This window comes from Cucumis sativus, chromosome 1, assembly GCF_000004075.3.
Source record: "Cucumis sativus cultivar 9930 chromosome 1, Cucumber_9930_V3, whole genome shotgun sequence".
Classification (NCBI taxonomy): domain Eukaryota; kingdom Viridiplantae; phylum Streptophyta; class Magnoliopsida; order Cucurbitales; family Cucurbitaceae; genus Cucumis; species Cucumis sativus.
Window position 1 is genome coordinate 21181481 of NC_026655.2, and position 18179 is coordinate 21199659.

General features: G+C 31.4%; 2 protein-coding genes across 2 annotated transcripts; one reads left to right on the forward strand and one right to left on the reverse strand.

Moving 5' to 3' along the window:
* Positions 1-611: 611 nt before the first annotated feature.
* On the forward strand, positions 612-5528 carry LOC101219035. Its single transcript, XM_004150140.3, has 3 exons — positions 612-1192; positions 3017-3184; positions 3723-5528. The coding sequence occupies exons 1-3, from the start codon at positions 677-679 to the stop codon at positions 5433-5435; spliced, it is 2397 nt and encodes a 798-aa protein (XP_004150188.1). The 5' UTR covers positions 612-676; the 3' UTR covers positions 5436-5528.
* Positions 5529-6270: 742 nt separating this feature from the next.
* On the reverse strand, positions 6271-12493 carry LOC101217152 (ubiquitin-conjugating enzyme E2 7). Its single transcript, XM_011659756.2, has 6 exons — positions 12319-12493; positions 12080-12182; positions 11674-11771; positions 11485-11585; positions 9677-9754; positions 6271-6818 (listed from the first exon to the last, which is right to left on the reverse strand). The coding sequence occupies exons 1-6, from the start codon at positions 12362-12364 to the stop codon at positions 6741-6743; spliced, it is 504 nt and encodes a 167-aa protein (XP_011658058.1). The 5' UTR covers positions 12365-12493; the 3' UTR covers positions 6271-6740.
* Between the last annotated feature and the right edge of the window lie 5686 nt (positions 12494-18179).

The following is an 18179-nucleotide window of genomic DNA, read 5'->3' on the forward strand; positions in this document are numbered from 1 at the left end:
ATATATTTTAGTTTTTATTTTTAATAAATTAAATAATAATAATAAGTCCCTATTCGTAGGTTTATAATTGATATGTTAGTTATCACTATTTTGCATCATTGTTCAAATCAAATTTAATTGAAGTTTAACTTTAGAGTTATTTAACTTAATTAATAGAAATTTACTCTAATTAATAAAGCAAATATTTAATGATTTCAAACTTAGCCAAGGAGATTAAATTTCAAAAATAAAATTGATAGCATTTTAAAATTAAAAATCAAACTTCAACTAAATGTATAATACTTTGAGATCTAATTATTAATTTTTTTAAAAAAAATGTAAACTAAACCTAAAATGTATGAAATAGAAAGAATTTTTTTAAAAAAATGGTAGATTTTACAAAAATATTTAGATTGATAATGTTATATTATAGTGATAGATAGTATTATTTAAAAAAAAAAAAAAAGAGTTAACTCACTAAAATTGAACAAATTTTAAATAAACAAAATCAAATGGATATTTGATATTTGAATATAGAATTATAAAGAATAAAAAAAAAAAATGTAGGGCCACATGGCTTCCAATAACGAAACCCACAATCTTTTCCATTTCATTACTTAAACCTCTCTTAACCCTCTCCATATTCGACCACAAACCTTCAACTCCAAATCCACATTTTTTTACACTATCTTCCCTAATGACGTCCTTGTGGTTCACGTGCTTCGCCGCCGGTTGCCGCACGGCAGTGGCATGCTCTATTATTGCTGCAGCCACCGTGTACGGCCCCCTTTTTTTACGACGTCAAGTGACGTTCCCGGCATTTTCTTACGTCACTGCCATCTTGATCGTGACAAATGCAACTCTTGGGGACACCGTCCGTGGCTGCTGGCTGGCACTCTATGCCACCTTGCAGACTGTCTGTCCGGCCATGGCGGTGTTTTGGTTTATTGGACCGACGAAGTTCTCGTACGAGACGATCGCTTTGACAGTGGCGCTGGCATCGATTGTGGTGGTGCTGCCGAGTTCTAGCCATGTTTTGGCTAAACGGATTGCTTTGGGTCAGATTGTGATTATTTATGTGGTCGGTTTCATCGGCGGTGTTCAAACTCACCCTCTCATGCACCCTGTTCATGTCGCTTCCACGACCGCTATGGGTGTCGCCGCCAGCTTCCTCGCCACCCTTCTTCCCTTTCCACGTCTCGCTTCTCTCGAGGTTAGTTTTTTTTCTTCTTTTTTTTGGTTCAAAAGAGAATTGAATCTTCAAAATTTTCCATCATCAATATATTTTAGAGAAATGCATGGGTCCATTCCAATTACATATCATTGTTACATTACAAAAAAAGAAATTAAAAAATATATTTTTCACGTTCGAATGTCTAAACCTTAAGATAAAAAAGAAAATACAGTTGAGTTAGATTTGTGTTATCAAATCTTTAAGTAGTTTATTGTTGAAATGAAGATAACTCATTAGGATTATGTTAACTATCAGTTTCAAAATTTTAATTTCTACCTTGAAAGAAAATGAGGGAAAGAACCAAAAGATAGGCTGTTTATTGTTTTACCTTTGCATGTCATTTTTGAACTTCAATCAGTAAAAAATTAATTATAAGATTTACTATATCTCATTATTAGGGTGGGAAGAAAGAAGTAAACAGTATTTATGATTGACATTTTGAGTCTTCACCTTTCAACATGTCTCTTTTTATTTGTCAAAAATAACATCATTTACAAACAGATAAACAAAATGTACACTTAATTTACTATTTGATTTATTCCAAAATTTAGTTTTATCTTTTACTCTTGTAGTTAATTAATGAGCAAGTTGGACCTATTCTCATATAAAAAAGGTTACAAATATGTTTTTGAGGAAATATGTGTTACATCCCTTTTCTTTAGCACGTAAGTTTTTCTCTTAATTAATGGAAACAAACGCATAATCCTTCTTATCATCTTTCTTTCATATTCTTTCATATTTTATATGCCAATTGAACATAACTTAATTGAAACGAATAAGGTATCCTTGACCAAATTTATTAAATATTTGAATTTTGTACTTAATAATTCTTTTAATTAAAAAAATTTGTTTATGCAAAAAAAATAATGGTATGATACACTTATTATAAAAAAAAAAAAAGTAGAGATATATACAATAGTTATAGAAAAGAACAAAAGATGCCCAAAGATTAAAAGAGATGATGCTAAGAGTATTTTGAATATTTAAAAGTTTAGATCTTACACTAGAAAAAACTATACGTTATATCACCCTTTCCATAAAAGTACTTTTATTCCTAGATCTTCGATTAATCCAGTACATGCCAAGAACAAATAACAAAGATTAAGCTTTTTAAATTTTAACATCAAAAGAATAAGAAATAAGGAAAAAAGCATAGCAAATATCATATAATAATCTTGTCTTCCAACTTATGATTCAAACCACAAAGTTACTAACACATTGAGATGTTATTTGAGTTAAGCTTTTATAATACATTTGAAATGAATTTGTAAACCCTCCAGAAACACTTATTTTACTCAAAAATACTTATTTTTCTAATCAAAACTTAAATTTTATTGACTATAAAGAATGGGTTTTAGTTGTTAAATCCTAATTATTAGTTTTTAAGCCTTTTAAATGTGTTATTTCAAATTTTTTAGGTTAATTTGAAAGGTTATTTTTTATCAATGTCATGTAACTATAACTAATTCAACCGTTAATCAATAATTAACTTGTAATTTTACTCTTTTTTTCTCGTAATAAAAAACCAATGGGTACGATGAATTCTCAAATTAAATACTAGACGTACATGAGAATTGAGAGTCAAGGGAATAATAGTGACATTAATATATGAATGAAACTATAGGCTATAAATATAGAAACAAATAGATAACTTAGCTTATCATTGGAAGGCAAAGGTAGTTTGTATGAATGATGTCATATTGCAATATGGATATAAATAATGAAAAATGTTTCTAGAAAAATCTATAATAAGTTAAAAAATAATAATAATAATAAAGATATTATTGTTATATATTTGTGAAGGTGAAAGAGAAGAGCAAAGCAATGGTGGAGAACGTGGCAGAGAGGTTAAGGGTATTGGTGAAAGCATTTCTTGCTGACAATGACACAGTGGCTGTTGGGTCCCTTTCTAAAGCTGCACTGTTGTCCACCTCAGCAACCAAACTCCTCCAACCCATCAAACAATACCAAGTAAGCTTTCTAAATGTAAATATATTTGGAAATTAAATGGATAGGTAGTTGTTTGAAGATTTTACAAACAAGAGACAAATTTGTATCAGTCCAAAATTAATTTCCGTACAAATATTTAATTTTTTAAATCTTACATCAGCAAAACCACTTATGTGTATGGTTGAAAACCGTATTTAATTAGTTGAAGATGAGCATTGAAAATAATGATAATTGATTTTTCTTTAAGTGGAAGCATATTTCCTTCCTAACAGGGAAGAAGCACTGGTTTAAGTGCATTCCCTCGTAACCACTTTTAGTTTTAGGATTTTCAATAATAGTCCTTTTAAACATGATTTACATTAAACTTAATTGACCCCTTGTTTTAATGATCTATAAGTCAAGAATTCGAAAGTGTACATATAGACCTGTTAGAAATTTTGTTAAGTTGATATACTAAAACTTGCTAGCAATGTGTGGAATTGGAAATTGAGTCTCCATTCCTATAGTTGTTGATTACGTTCGCTGATAAATAATATGATTTTATAATTTACGATGACAGGAAAGCATGAAATGGGAGTGGATTCCATTAAAAGTTTGCAAATTGGGATGGTTGGGCAATAGTCAAAAATTGCAAGATTTGGAAAGACCCATAAGAGGAATGGAATTGGCTTTATCAAACATTCCTTCATACCCAATATTGCAACCACTTCAAATTGAATCACTTCAAAATGGTATAAATTCTTTAGAGAATCAAATCGTCCAATCTTTGAACCAAGGCATTGCTTATTCACCGTCCGATTCACATACTTTTCCTGAATCAAACCCTTATGATGAAGATCAAGATCAAGATCCAGTGATGAACACCATCCAATTAATCAACCCAACAAATCACAAGAACCTCCCTTCCTTTTTCTTTATATTTTGCTTGAAACTCCTTCAAGAAAAATCCCAAAACAACAAGTTACCCAACCCCCAGAAATCAGAAGAACAAAAACAAACACCAAATACAACAAAATGGGCAATTCCAAGTGGCATTTTGAGCAGCAAAAAGGTAATGGGAGCTTTAAAATCGGCAATTTCATTAGGAATTTCTGTTTATTTGGGGTTGATTTATAGCAAAGAGAATGGATTTTGGGCAAGTTTAGGAGTGGCTGTTAGTATTGCTTGCACAAGAGAAGCAACTTTCAAAATATCAAATGTCAAGCTTCAAGGAACAGTCATTGGATCAGTTTATGGAGTGTTGTGTTTTGTTATCTTTGAAAAGTTTTTAATTGGAAGACTTCTCTGTCTTCTCCCATGTTTTGTGTTCACAAGTTTTCTTCAACGAAGCAAAATGTATGGAGCAGCTGGTGGAGTTTCAGCCATTATTGGAGCTGTCATCATTTTAGGAAGAACAAATTACGGTTCACCAAAAGAACTTGCTTTTGCAAGAATTGTTGAGACTATCATTGGAGTTTCATCTTCAATTATGGTTGATATCATTTTACATCCAACTAGAGCTTCTAAACTAGCCAAATTTCAACTCACTTCCACTTTAAGAGTGCTTCTAAAATGCATCGATTCAATGAGTTTTCAACCCCCAGATCTTAAAGGGAGCTTAAAAGAATTGGGAAGCCACGTTGTTGAGTTGAAGAAGTTGATTGATGAGGCTAACGTAGAACCCAACTTTTGGTTTTTGCCATTTCAAAGTGGTTGTTATGGGAAGTTATTGAAGTCACTGTTGAAAACAGTTGATTTGTTTGCTTTCGTTAATCGTTCAGTTGAAGGGATAGGACAGAATCTTCTGGTATTGGAAGATCCGTTGTCGTGGGCGAAAATAGGTGAAAATTTAGAAGAGGATGTTGAGGATTTTAAGGAAATGGCGAGTGGTTTGGTGAGATGCTGTGTGGATGTGAGTTCTTTGAAGTCATTGAAGGTGCTTGAGAAGGAAGTAGAGAAAAAGAACAAGGGAGAGGGTGATTTTGAGGATGTTGAAATGGGTGAGAGTAAAATGGTCATTGAAATGGAGGAAATGGAGAAAGAAAAACTGCTTTGTTCATTTATGAAGCATTATGTGGAAGTTATTGAGCAAAGTGGTGAAAGTGAAGATGGTAAAAGAGAAGCACTTTTGAGTTTTAGTGCTTTGGCTTTTTGTTTAAGTAGTTTGATGAAAGAGATTGAAGAAATTGGGAAAGCAACAAGAGAATTGATTCAACGAGAGAATCCTTCAAGTCATGTTGATTTTAATGAAATCTCATCTAAGATTCATGTTGTACAAAAGGGTGTGAAGTAAAAATGTACAAACATTAATTTAAAGAAAGAAAAAGGATATGATTTAATAAAATATTATACTTCATGAGTTAAGAAATAACCATTTCTGTCAATACTTAAAAAGTTACAATTTAGATTCTTAAATTTTAAAACCCAACATTTTAACCATTCGATAACACTCTTGATCCTTTCATTAACGTTATTTAAAATGATTATCATTAACAATCTTGATCCTATACTAAACTTCTTTTTTTCCTCTCCAATGATCAATCGCTACACGCAACCATTCTCCTCTCAATCTTTCCTTCTATCTTATGACCACGCAAAATCTTATAAAGCCATTGCTCATCACCTTTCAGGTTTCAATCTTTTCACCTCCCAACACCAACCCTTTTTGCCTTAGTAGTTTTTAAATTCTTTTATTACTCTAGTTGCCATGTGTCCTCCATGACTACAGAATCGAAAAGATTATCCCTAACCCAACCCGATCAATCCCATGTACATACACACCTAGGAGCATCCTGAAATGAGTTGGTTCCAACCATAAGCCATTAACATCAGGAGGCTGTGTTCGGCTTCGAATAGCCGTTCTAAACTAATCTCTAACCAACATGAGGACAAAAGGGGTAATAAAATTCCAAATATTGATCTTATAGAACACAAATAGCTTGTACTCAGGCCAACAAAAAAGTTGCCCCCAGAAACGAAATAAATAATAATAATAATTCATTAGAAGGTTCATATCCAAAAACCCTAAAAAATAATGTGTCTACTACTCACATCAACATTTTTCATTATTATTACATTTGGAAATCTTCACTTCAATCATAACCCACCAAACCCTAACAGAATAAAGATAAACGAAAATAGTAAATCAACTTAGGCATAGAATAGTAGTATAAAGGCACCATTTTCAGAGTGTATCGGAAAGCTGAATATGTCACCAAACAGACAAAGGTTTCCCTTTTTTTCTTTTCTTTTAACAAAGACGAAAAGCATTAAACAAAATGCTTTTGTTATACAAATTCATCCTAATAGTTACTTTTAAAAATGCAGAGAGAGGAGAGAACAAAATAAAAATAAAAATTTATAACTAAAAAAAGAAAAAAAAAAACAAAGAAAATAGAAAAGAAAAAAAAAAAAGAAAAGAAGAAAAGAAAAAACAAGAGAGTGAAATATATGGGTGATAGCTCCATTGACGTTCTACAAGCAAGACCCCCACTGGCAACACCAAGTGAACAGGTGAAGTCCCCCTTTTAGCAAAGATAAAATTTAAACACCCACTGCCACAAAAAGCAGAAGAGACAAACCAAAAGCTGCACTTGCCTCATAACATTTCCTGTGACTTCCTCACGCAGCGGCTTACCTTTTTCTTGAAATCTTCCCTCCTGTCCCGCCATTCCTTCTGCACAAACACATAACCTTCATCTTATATATAACTATCCATGTAAATATATATATATTAGACTTCAAGTAGTAATGGGTTCAAACAAATATATATAATAAACCCACAAAATACGGTACCGAAAACCATAGTGTACTTAGTCAAACAATTCTTTAAATCAAGTTCAGTCCAAGCATATCACGACTCAAATAAGGAGTCCTCATTTGAGACCAAGCTTTAACAGGAAGACATTGAAAAAAATAAATATATACACACATACGAAGGCGTAAAAACAACCCAATAAGGTCCAAAAATAAACTCAAACAAGAGAATAAAAGCTAACAAGGAATTGTTGAAGGTCTTAGCCACCAATTACCCAAAACGAGGTAGGTCCAATAATCCCCTCAGTTCTCTCACCCCCTCTAAAAAAGGATCCACCAAAATTTCCATCATATCATAGCAATTTCTTTTCACCATTGAAACCCAAAAAGCATCCAAGAATCTTAGATCAAAATTCAAATCAACAAACCAATCTACCAACTTCCAACAATATAATCGAGGCCCTCCAGCAAATGTTTTCAAAGGGAGCATTCACCAAGGTTCCAATAAGAAGTTTCTCTACACATGTTCTAAAGAATGAACTTCCCCTATAAGACTTACTAGACAACGAACCTTACCTTCTTGGTTATCTTTTTTTTTTTAATTTATAAGAAATAAAATAAATATTCCTTAAAAAAATGCAACAGCCTAGGGGAGGGGTTTACCTATTTTGGGGATCATAACCCTCCAAAGATGAGGAAATGAAGAGGATGACAGAGGAAAGTAAGGAAAAACTTGAGCTAAAAAAGAAAAGAAGAAAAACCCTACAAAAGGTGAAGGGAGAAGTCCCTTGAAAGCAAAAGTAAATCCTAATCAATGAGAGGCAAAAAAAATCCAAAACCAAAGAAGACTCACCCAAAGGTCAGCTAAACAGAGGCGGTAAATTTTAACTTCATGTCCAACAAGCAAAGGGTTTCTCCACAAACCCAACAATCATCCCAAAAATAGGCATCCAAGCCCATCATCTATAAAGTATTAAACAAAATAGGCCAATGAAAAACTAAAGAGTCATTTTTCCAAGGATTTTTTTAAAGAACCTGATACCATAACCTTGTATGCCGACATCATTATTCAAGAAGATCATCTCAAAAATAACTACCATTAATCTAAAGAGACCATTGAGTTTGCTCCTTTCAGAAAATAGGAAATGAGTTAGCGTTTTCAACTTCAAAGTCTTCCAATGAAGAACACAAAATAAAGGGGAAGAGCTATTTCCGGATGGATTTTGTTTGAAGTTCAGGAAAATCAGCACATTAGCACCCACCCACCTTTTCTGAAATCGAGTGTGAAAGGGGAAAGACCAAGTGACCTTCAAAAGCAAACTATCACCTTGACATTCATAAAAGGTTTCCAGCCCACACTAGCAGATTCCATATAGCCATATTAACCATTGATTGATGTCTCCCAAGATAACATCTAAACTCCCTAAGAGCATTCAGAGATTATCTTCTAGAATACTACACCTCCTTCACAGAGATACATCAATGCCACACACACTTGAAGCCCCCAAGAAACTCTCCTTCGAAATTGTCCGTAGGTGCCTCCTCCCGACCTTAAACTTCATCCACACAATCATGGGCGGGGACCACTATCATGACTCACCATGTATACAAAACATGAAAAGCAGAACCCTACACTTGTAGGTAGCACTTCACTCTCAGAACCTTAAACTCAAATGTTAATCTCATTTTCCCCTAATGTCCTTTCATAATAAAGGGTCCATTATTGAGGTCTAACCCAAACCCTACCCTTTATTTTATTTTATTAAAAAAAAGGGGGGGGGGGGGGGGGGGGGGGGGGGTTTAGGTTAGACCTAAATGATGGACCTTGAGTTCTTCACTCCGTGTACTCTCTAATTTTGGATTGAAGGAAGCAGCATAAATAATAAAATGTTAGTCAAATAGATGTGTTTGGACAGTAGCTGTCCAAGCAAAAGGTCTAAAATTTGTTACATGCCTCAAACACTTGTTTTAATGCCCCTATCACATTAAATTTTGACCCCTCTGTTCTTAGTCCAACCAATGACATTGTATCCCATAACCTAATTAACCCTCAGTTGACTCGTATGTCCTCCCATTTCTCTCTTCCAACCACCTTCATTCCCTAGCCCTTCTATTTTACTTACTAACTCACCCTGTTGGTTAAGAATTAAAGCTTCGGGTGGAAATGTGAAATAATAAATAAAGACTATACTTAAGCGTGAGAGTACTTTATAGTCTTGGTCTCCTAAGTTAGTAATGAGCACATAAGTGTTTCTGGGGTCATCATGGAAAAGAAAAAAGAAATTGACTTTCACTTTCTCCCGCACTCTTTCTTATTTCATTTGTGTACCCCTTTCATCCTCAATTCTTTTCCAAGTATACACAAATAATTAAACATTTAATTATGAATTATCATGATGCATATATCTAAAACAAGAAAAAAAAGAAGATAAAGAAAGATTAGATTATAAGTTCAACAAACAATGAGACAAAAAGGCTGTGTGATAGAAAACACGGACCAAACAGAAAGGAGCGATAAACTGTGAAGGTTATAAAAAAGGACAAATGTACAATGAAAACAATGAAAAAGTGCAGAAACAAAAATCGGGAAGGACATGTGAATCAAGAAAAAAGAGGAGTATAATTCATAAGTCAATGTTGCTGGTCATTTCTCTAATCCCACTAATATAATCGACTATGCATCAAATTGTGAAGTACTCAAACAATACCAAGAACACGTTGCCATAAGTGAAGCATAAATATAGAACAGAAGTTGGTAAAGTTGGAAGGATCACTTACAGCAGCTTCAACATTTGCAGGTGATTCGTCATTTGGGCTTGATAGCATTGATATAATACTCAAAACTATGCTTTCAACCTACACAGAGAATAACGGAATTTTCATTAACATTTACAAAAATCCCAAGGAAAAGAGAATCTCTACACCACATCATTGAATTGATGCTATCACTGTCAGGAGGCTCAATCAGAAGATTAATGGACATTCTGCAGGCAATAAATAAGAACCAATTAAGGATACCTACCTCTAGAAGATATACATTGTTAAGACTGATCTAGGTTAAGTAAAAAAGTCTGAGACCCATAAATAAATAATTTGAGCATTGAGCATATTATTGCAGTGTCTTGATTCAGATAAATGGCAGTACAATCACTCAAGAGATAAAAGGATTTCTTTGTCTCCCTGTTGGAAGGAGGCAACTGCCTGAGAAAGAAATGTCCCAGGAGATTCCTAAGAATGATATGCCACATAGTAGTTCTGAGCAAGATTGAACAAGAGAAAAGGGATTTCTTTACAGGATGCCAAAAATCCAGTACTGTAGTAACACAAGTGATTTTAATTTGTTCGATAGACAAGGCCAAAAAATTGCAAGAGAAAAGTGGAACTATTTAAAACCACTAAAGTTTAGTGCAAATTCCACATATAATCAAGACCATGTTACACACCCAAAACCAGAAACAATTTATATTATACGGAAAGATTATTATGGGCGCAAGAGTGAAGATCGAAGAAAGGGAAAATTGTGGACACCACAGGAAGACCAAATGGGTGAAATTAGAGGACTAAAAGTGGATGACGTTAACTTATTCATGAAGGATTACAACATACTAAGAGCACATTGTCAACAATACAGATGAACCTTCAAAGTCCAAATTAGTGTTGAACCTACACTATATTAAGTAAAGGCATTTCACTAATTTTTAGACTTTTCCATCCATATCGTGTCTCATCCCATTCACACCTTGTTTTGTACTGAGACAAATATGACAAATGTTAAAGTTCTTAAACCATGGAAGGGATGTCTACGCAAACAAAAATATGGTTTGTTGAGCATGCAGAAGCAGAACATATATAACAAGATAAAGCAATCTGACAATCGTGCAATAAACTATTGAAGTCTTTTTTTCTTTTTTTTTTTTTTTTTTTTTGGTTGATCTAAACAAGAATCTGAAATATAAATGCCAGATAAATTTCTAGATTTCTTGGTCTCAAGGTACAGCTTGTTTACATCGTACTGCTGTTCAGACGAACTTGCACCGCGGGACAACCACTACATCATACTATATTTGATTGTCAATGTAACTCATAGAATATTAAATTCCAAATAAGAGTTTAACATGGCTTAACTCATCCTCCCTTAAGAGCCCATTATTATTTTCTTGGCCTTTGTTGATCACTAGTGGTCATGTTATTCACTGTCTAATACTGCTTCTCCATTGAAGTATACATGAGTGGTCAGTGAAATTATCAAACTCAAATCCAAAAGGAAGAAAAAGATGGAACTCCGTAATATTTATAGTACGAGTTAGTGCTGTTGGAGGAAATAAGTACTCCCAAGTGTCAGCTCAAACCAAAAGGAGGATTATCAAAAAGTTATGGAATAGAGAACAGGAAGGCAATTCTTTTAAGTTAAATTGTGTAATGAACCTTCCTAACTAATCATCATCTACTCCGTTCAAAAGCACTCTCGTCAAAGTACGAAGGAAATAAAAAATAAAGAACATCCATATCTTAAAATTTCAGTTTTTAAAACAAATTGAAAATGGCAAAATAATTTCAAAATTGATAAATAAAATGAAAAAAAATACCGTATGAACAGGTGTCCAACGCTCACTGGCAAGCTCATAGCCATTAGGATCATCACCAGGAGGATGAAGGATTGAAATACAAACACGCCCATCAGGATAAACTACAATTCAGGAAACAACTTAAATCTCAAATACTTCAATGAGAAAAAAAACATAATACCAAATAACAAACTAACAAGAGCAACAAACCATTAGGATGCCAAATCTCAGAAGTAAACTTCACGGAAGGAGGACTGTTTGGATAATTTGATGGAAAACTCATAATCGCATTAAAGAAACCCCCCTCGCTGCAATCACATTATATACATAATCAAGACTAGCAAAAATAAGATAATAACCAAACATCAAAAAACTCAAATTTCGAAGAGTTTTATTTTCAGAATGACAGAAGAAGAAGAAGAATAAAGAATAAAGTGAAAAAAGTAAATCTCACAGATTTAATCAAAACACAAAGAACAAAACAAAGAAACCCTTTGAACCCAACTTAATTCAATTCAATAACAACTAAAAAGAAAGAGAGAAAAAAAAAAAAAAGTAAAAACCCTAAAGTTAAGAGAAACGATAGAATCTACAAATTGAAGGAGTGTAGACATACTAAAGCGTATCCGGAGGACCAATAATCGTAACGCTCCATTCAAATATATTGCTCTCATCGACTAGACCGGCGGAGAATCCATCAACGGGATTCTTACAGAGATCTGAAAGGAGAAAACAAAATAGGAGTGGTTAGAAAGAGCAGGAAGAAGATGAAAAGGAAAACCCTACGAATCGATGATGATTAAAAGAGAATCAGAAAACAAAAATAAAAAAAAAATAAAAAAACCAGAAATTGACCTTTAAGTTGCTTCTGAAGGAGAAGACTAGCTTGAGAAACAGCCATGGGAGATTGTAAAAATCCTTCGATTCGGCGAGCCCTTCGAGCTCCTCGATTGCGGAAGAGGAAACCCAAATAAAAAGAAGAAAAAAAAAAAAGAAAAGAATAAGAGAGTCTAAGGGAGCTGTCACTTTACGGTATTTATATAGAAGAAAGAGTTTACGGAATGTGGACTTTTCCCCTTAAGATGATACTGTTGAATAAATATGGAAATTAATAATAAAACTAGAATAATATTCATTATTTCTATACGGGTGCATGTATGGCAAGTTCGTGATTTCAACCAATACTTTTATGCCACGTATGTCAAACGGTGTGGGCTGGCAATTTTTTTTACTATTTTAATCCTGTGACTACTGCACGGAATTCTTAATCGAAGTGATTCTCAATTTGTTCTGTGAAGAGGCTAAAGGCTATGACTTTCGTCTTATGGAATTTTCGTTTTCAATTTTTGTATTTTTCAAAATTACTTTCATTTTTTTATATTGCAAAATTTGTCAATTCATATATATATTATATATAATACGTATTGTATATTCCATTCTCTTTATTTATTGATAAAAATAACAATATATTTGTTAAATTCCACTTTTCGTTTTCCTATTTTTGCTCAATTTTAGCTTATAAAGCACGCACACCGATACACATATCTAATATCTTAAATTTAGTCACTAATACTAGTTTATTGTTGATTTTATTATAAATTTTATAAATATATTCTCATATTTTAACTCATTGTAAAAACTAATTTTGAGGGTTTTATTAGAAGGCCATTTTCAAATATTGCAAAAAAAAAAAACTATTTTAAAAAACAAAACAAAATTTATCTAATTCTATTTAGCACTTTTTCTGCTTTATTTTTTAAATTTTTCTTCGATAAAATTATGCATCTAAAATTGGATGATTGAAAGTATAGAGACTAATACTTGGTTAAAAGTATAGGAATGAAAATAAATTTCGACCATGTTTGGATTCATATTTTTGTTAACGTTTGTTTGGATTTATATGAAAAAGATAAAAAAAAATTGAATAGTGTTTTTTATTTAGAATTAAATAAACTTGAAGGAAGCATGAAAGATTTGAAATGAATGGAATTATTTTGTTATGTAGGAATTTGATTTTGTTTATTAATAGAAAATAAAAATATCACTTGATGGTATGAGTAATTTATCTCTCGAATCTTGTGAGGATCTATAAAATCTAGTTGTTTTAAAACAAACTCTTTTCTAGGAAAACAATATTCATTCACTTCCTATTTTCAAATTGTTTTTTATTTAAATTTGAGATATTTTTAAATATAGAAAAACATGTGAAAATATTTATAAAATAAATAAAAAAATTAATTTTATTTATCAATGTTTATGAATTTAAAATATTACTATATTTTGTTAACACTTCAACACCTTTGCTATGATTTTACTTTTAAATTATAAGTTTATGATTTGACCAGAAAAATTTTAAATAATTTTCAATAACTTTTTAAGAACTTTGGATAGCTTGCTTTGTGAGTATAAATATTAAATATCTAAGATTTCAATGTCTAAAGTTTGAAATAATTAATGTATATGTCAGTTAAATATTATAATATTTTCAAAAGTAATAAAATATTTAATCTATTTATAAAATATAGCCAAATTTATACTATTAAAGTTTTTTTCGAATATTTTGTAAATATTTTTTTTTATTTATAACAATTTCTGTTGAATATATATGTTTTCAGTTCAAACATTTTTGCAGAACAAATAAAATTAAATAATTATTTTAACTAAAAATGCTAGGTATGAATTAAATTTAATATAAAGTAATGTATTGTTATGTTAGTTAGTTATTTAGTCAACAAAATAAAAAATGAAATAATACATATTAACTCAACATAATTAAATTAATGATTATAAATAATTAAATTAATATAAAATTTATTATTAAAACTAATAGTAATAAATAACTTATAAACTTATTAAGCTATAATTTTGTTTTCACAGTTGTTTACATTTCTTTCCTTCTCTCCAAACCTTGGGTGGAGAATATTATATTAGAGTGTGTTTGGCCATGGTTTGGAATGAGAAGGTTGGGCATTTGAAGCCAATCTCGTGTTTAGACCCTTCAAATAAAACTTATCAAATTAAGCAACTAATCTATAGGTTTGGAATATGTGTTTTTATTTTTTTTTGTTGAATGTTATGTATTTTAGAAAAAATTTCACTTCAACCTCTTATATTAATCATTGGTGACCGATGACAACAAATATTAACCAATCTTCACGATTAACCATGATGATCATGACCGTATTCACCATTAATCAATTAAATGTAATTGTTCACACGAGATTTGGTGGAATTGAGACTTGTATAGTGGATGTAGTCTCTAATACAAATTTAAAACTTATAATTTATTAAATTGAATTCAAGAAAAGTTTGATATTCCAAATATTCCAAGTCTAAGAACAAATAAATGAGAATGTTTCTATTTGTAGAGAATTTTCATGGGCTTTAGGTGGGCTTGGGCCCATTCATCTTTTTTTGTCCATTTTTTATATTGGGCTTGAACCAATTAAATTATGTTGCGATGATGTGACAAAATTTAATTAGTCGAAATTTTTTGTTCAACCAATACCCAATTTTCGAGATTTGTATCCTGAATCTCGAAAACTATAAGCTGAAACTAAAAATACAAATGATTTGTTATTTACTTTGGTTTCAGCTAATATGTCAAATTAATCACACTATGCATTTAGAAATAAGTGTGGCTAAAATGGTATATTAAGTTTTGTGAATTTTGAATTTAATTCACAAATTTTTTTATATAAAAAATTATTTGGAATATGGTCAATTTTTTTTTACCAATGAATTTAATGGAATAATTGAGAAAAAAAATGATAGAATTGGAATATTGTCCATTCATAAAAGGCTTAGTTTTGATTTTCTTTTTAAATCCCCTAATTTGATTTTTTTTTTGTTGCAAAATTTGTGCTAGATGAATTTGTGTCAAACTTAAAATTTGAGAAATTTGCTATTTTTTTACTTAATTTAATTGAATTTATGATTTTGGGTAAATATATTTATTTATCCAAGAAGAAGCCTTTAAAATGAATGTCAATTTTTGTATTTTCAAAATTACTTCTCAACTCTATTTTTGAAAAAAGAAATTATATAAAATGAATGTCAATTTTTTAATTAACTTCTTTTAAAAAAGTTAAAGAAGTAGAGGAGAATTACCCATATTTCTACCCAATCTAAATTGTTTGTTTGTTGAGAAAGTTGAAGATTTGATTTGCTATACTTCTATTCTTCTTTATAAATAGCGAGAAAATAAACCAATTCTGAGTTATCATCTTCTCCTCCAACTTTTTTTTATTTGACTGCTTCATGCTTTGGAAGAAAGAAAATGGAAAAGAAAAAGAACATTTAAAAAAAATGAAAAAAAGTTATTTTCTTTTCATTTCTTATTTTTTATTTTTTTCTTCTGTTCTTTTTATTTTTCGTTTTTTTCATTTTTTTCATTTTGTTCTTCTTTTCTTTTCTTTTCTTTCCCGGTTTTTCTTTTCTTACTTTCCTTTTTCCTTTCTTCTTTTTTACTTTTTTTTTTTGTTTTAATTTTCTAAAGAAAACTTTTTTTTATTCTTTCCTTTTTAGTTTTACGTTTTTCTTTTCGGTTATCAATTTTTTAATTTTCTTTTACTTTCTTTATTATTAAAAAAACTAAAAAGAAAAATCTTTATTTTCTCCTTTTCTTTTTTCTTCTTCTTTTTAATTATTTTTTTTATTTATCCTGAAATTTATTCCTTGTTTTTTATTTTTTTTCAACTACTTTTTATTTTGTATACACACCTTTTTTTTCTTCCCTTCTTTTATATTTTATATTTTATTTTCTAAAACAAAAAATCTTTTCTTTTAGCAGTTTTTTTAAATACTTTTTTAACTTTTTTTTTCTTTCTTGTTTTTCTTTTCTTTTTAAACTATTTTGTTATAAACATTTTTTTTGCAATTTTTTTCTAAAAAAAATGAGACTTACGTTTTTAGATGATATATGATTAGATGATAGATGATGCAACTCTATCATGACACCCACTATTTCAACTTCAACCCATTGAAGATGAATATGTCGAAGATGGAGATGGAGATTGGAGATGGAGATTCTATCGCCTGTAGTACGTCAAAGATGCGACTACAACACGATGACGACTGTAACAAGTTGAAGAAGCAAATAAAGATGATGATCCTCTCAGTTGTAACACATGTGAGAAGAAGATGAAGATCCTCCTCTCAGTTGTAACACATGTGAGAAGAAGATGAAAATGGTGATCAATTCGGCTGCAACACATTGAAGATGGAGATGGTGCAACACATTGAAGAGCATGAAGATCAACTTGGCTGCAAGACATTGGAGAAGATGAAGATCCTCTTGGCTACAACACATTGGAGAAGATGAATAAGATGATGATCCTCTCGGCTGTAACACGTAGGAGAAGATGAAGATGAATTCTCTTGGATGCAATACTGAAAGAAGAAAGATGAATCCTCTTGGCTCCAACACGTCTCGATTGCAACATTGCAACATACGAAAGAAGATGAACCTCTCAACTGTAACACATGGAAGAAGATGAAGATGAATTCTATCGACTGCGACACGTGGAAGAAGATAGAGATGAATCATCTAGATTGCAACACATGGGAGAATAAGATCCTCTTAGCCACAACACTTGGGAGAAAAGGTAGAACTCGATACTTTGACTTTGCCCCCTTTTTCTCTTTTTTTTGTGCGACTAAGCTTAAAGTTACTTTAACCTGCATACGTATCCTTTTATTATAACATAGGGATCAAGCCATAAAGTAGTTCACATGAGTTTTTTTTTTTTTTTTCCATTCATCTTCTAAGTTCTTGTGGACAACTCTTACAATAAGGAGCTTTGCACATTTAACAACTTATATTTTCATCAAAAATTTGTTCACCTTCTTGATTTGTAGAATTGGTGAATATAATAAGTCTTTGGCTTCACGATCAAGGAACCTTATGTGTCAACAAACAACTTCCTCTTCGTGCGTGATGTGACACGACTGTGAATCTTCTCGTCATTGTTTTCTTTATGAAGTGATTTTACCTTCAAAGTTTTCATCTTTTTTTCATGTTGAACGTTTGTCATCTTTAGTCGATCAAAAACAGATGTTGAAGGTTGATCTTTCTTCGATATGAAGATTCTTAGCCTTTTGAAAGCTAAAGTTCGAATGGAAGTAGACGTTAGACATTGGTTTTCTTCTTCTTTCATGGTCATACTCAATCTTTGAAAGACTAAAAATTGAGTAGTTGAAGACTTGGTATAATCAAAGACAGAAGTCTTTGCTTAATTTAATTTGAATTGTTGACTTCTTCAGAAGATGCATAGTTGTTGTCGACTTCCGTTATACTGACAGTATGACATGCATTGACTTCTAATACTTTCTTGGAATGATCATCAAGAAAGCTTCTTGGAAGAAATTCTGTTAAAGTTATTGATCGTCGAGGAAGTCATCATCTTTTCCTTTGATAAACTTAGACTTCCACATCTTCTTGTTTATTTTCTCCTTCTTTTTATGGGAGATGCTTCCTTTTGCATGCTTTTGATGGAATAACGACTTCTTTTGAATAGAATTTGATTGTCTCCCTTTTCGACAAGTCGCCATTATCCATCCTTCGTCATCATCTTCAGTAGGCTCTTCTTTGTTTTGGGAGTCTGTCATCATGATCCTTTATTGGAATTGGACAATTATAGGTTTAAAAGTCCCAAACTGAATTAAACTCTTCCTTTGATCATGAAGTTGTATTAATGGTGGAACACTTGAAGTCA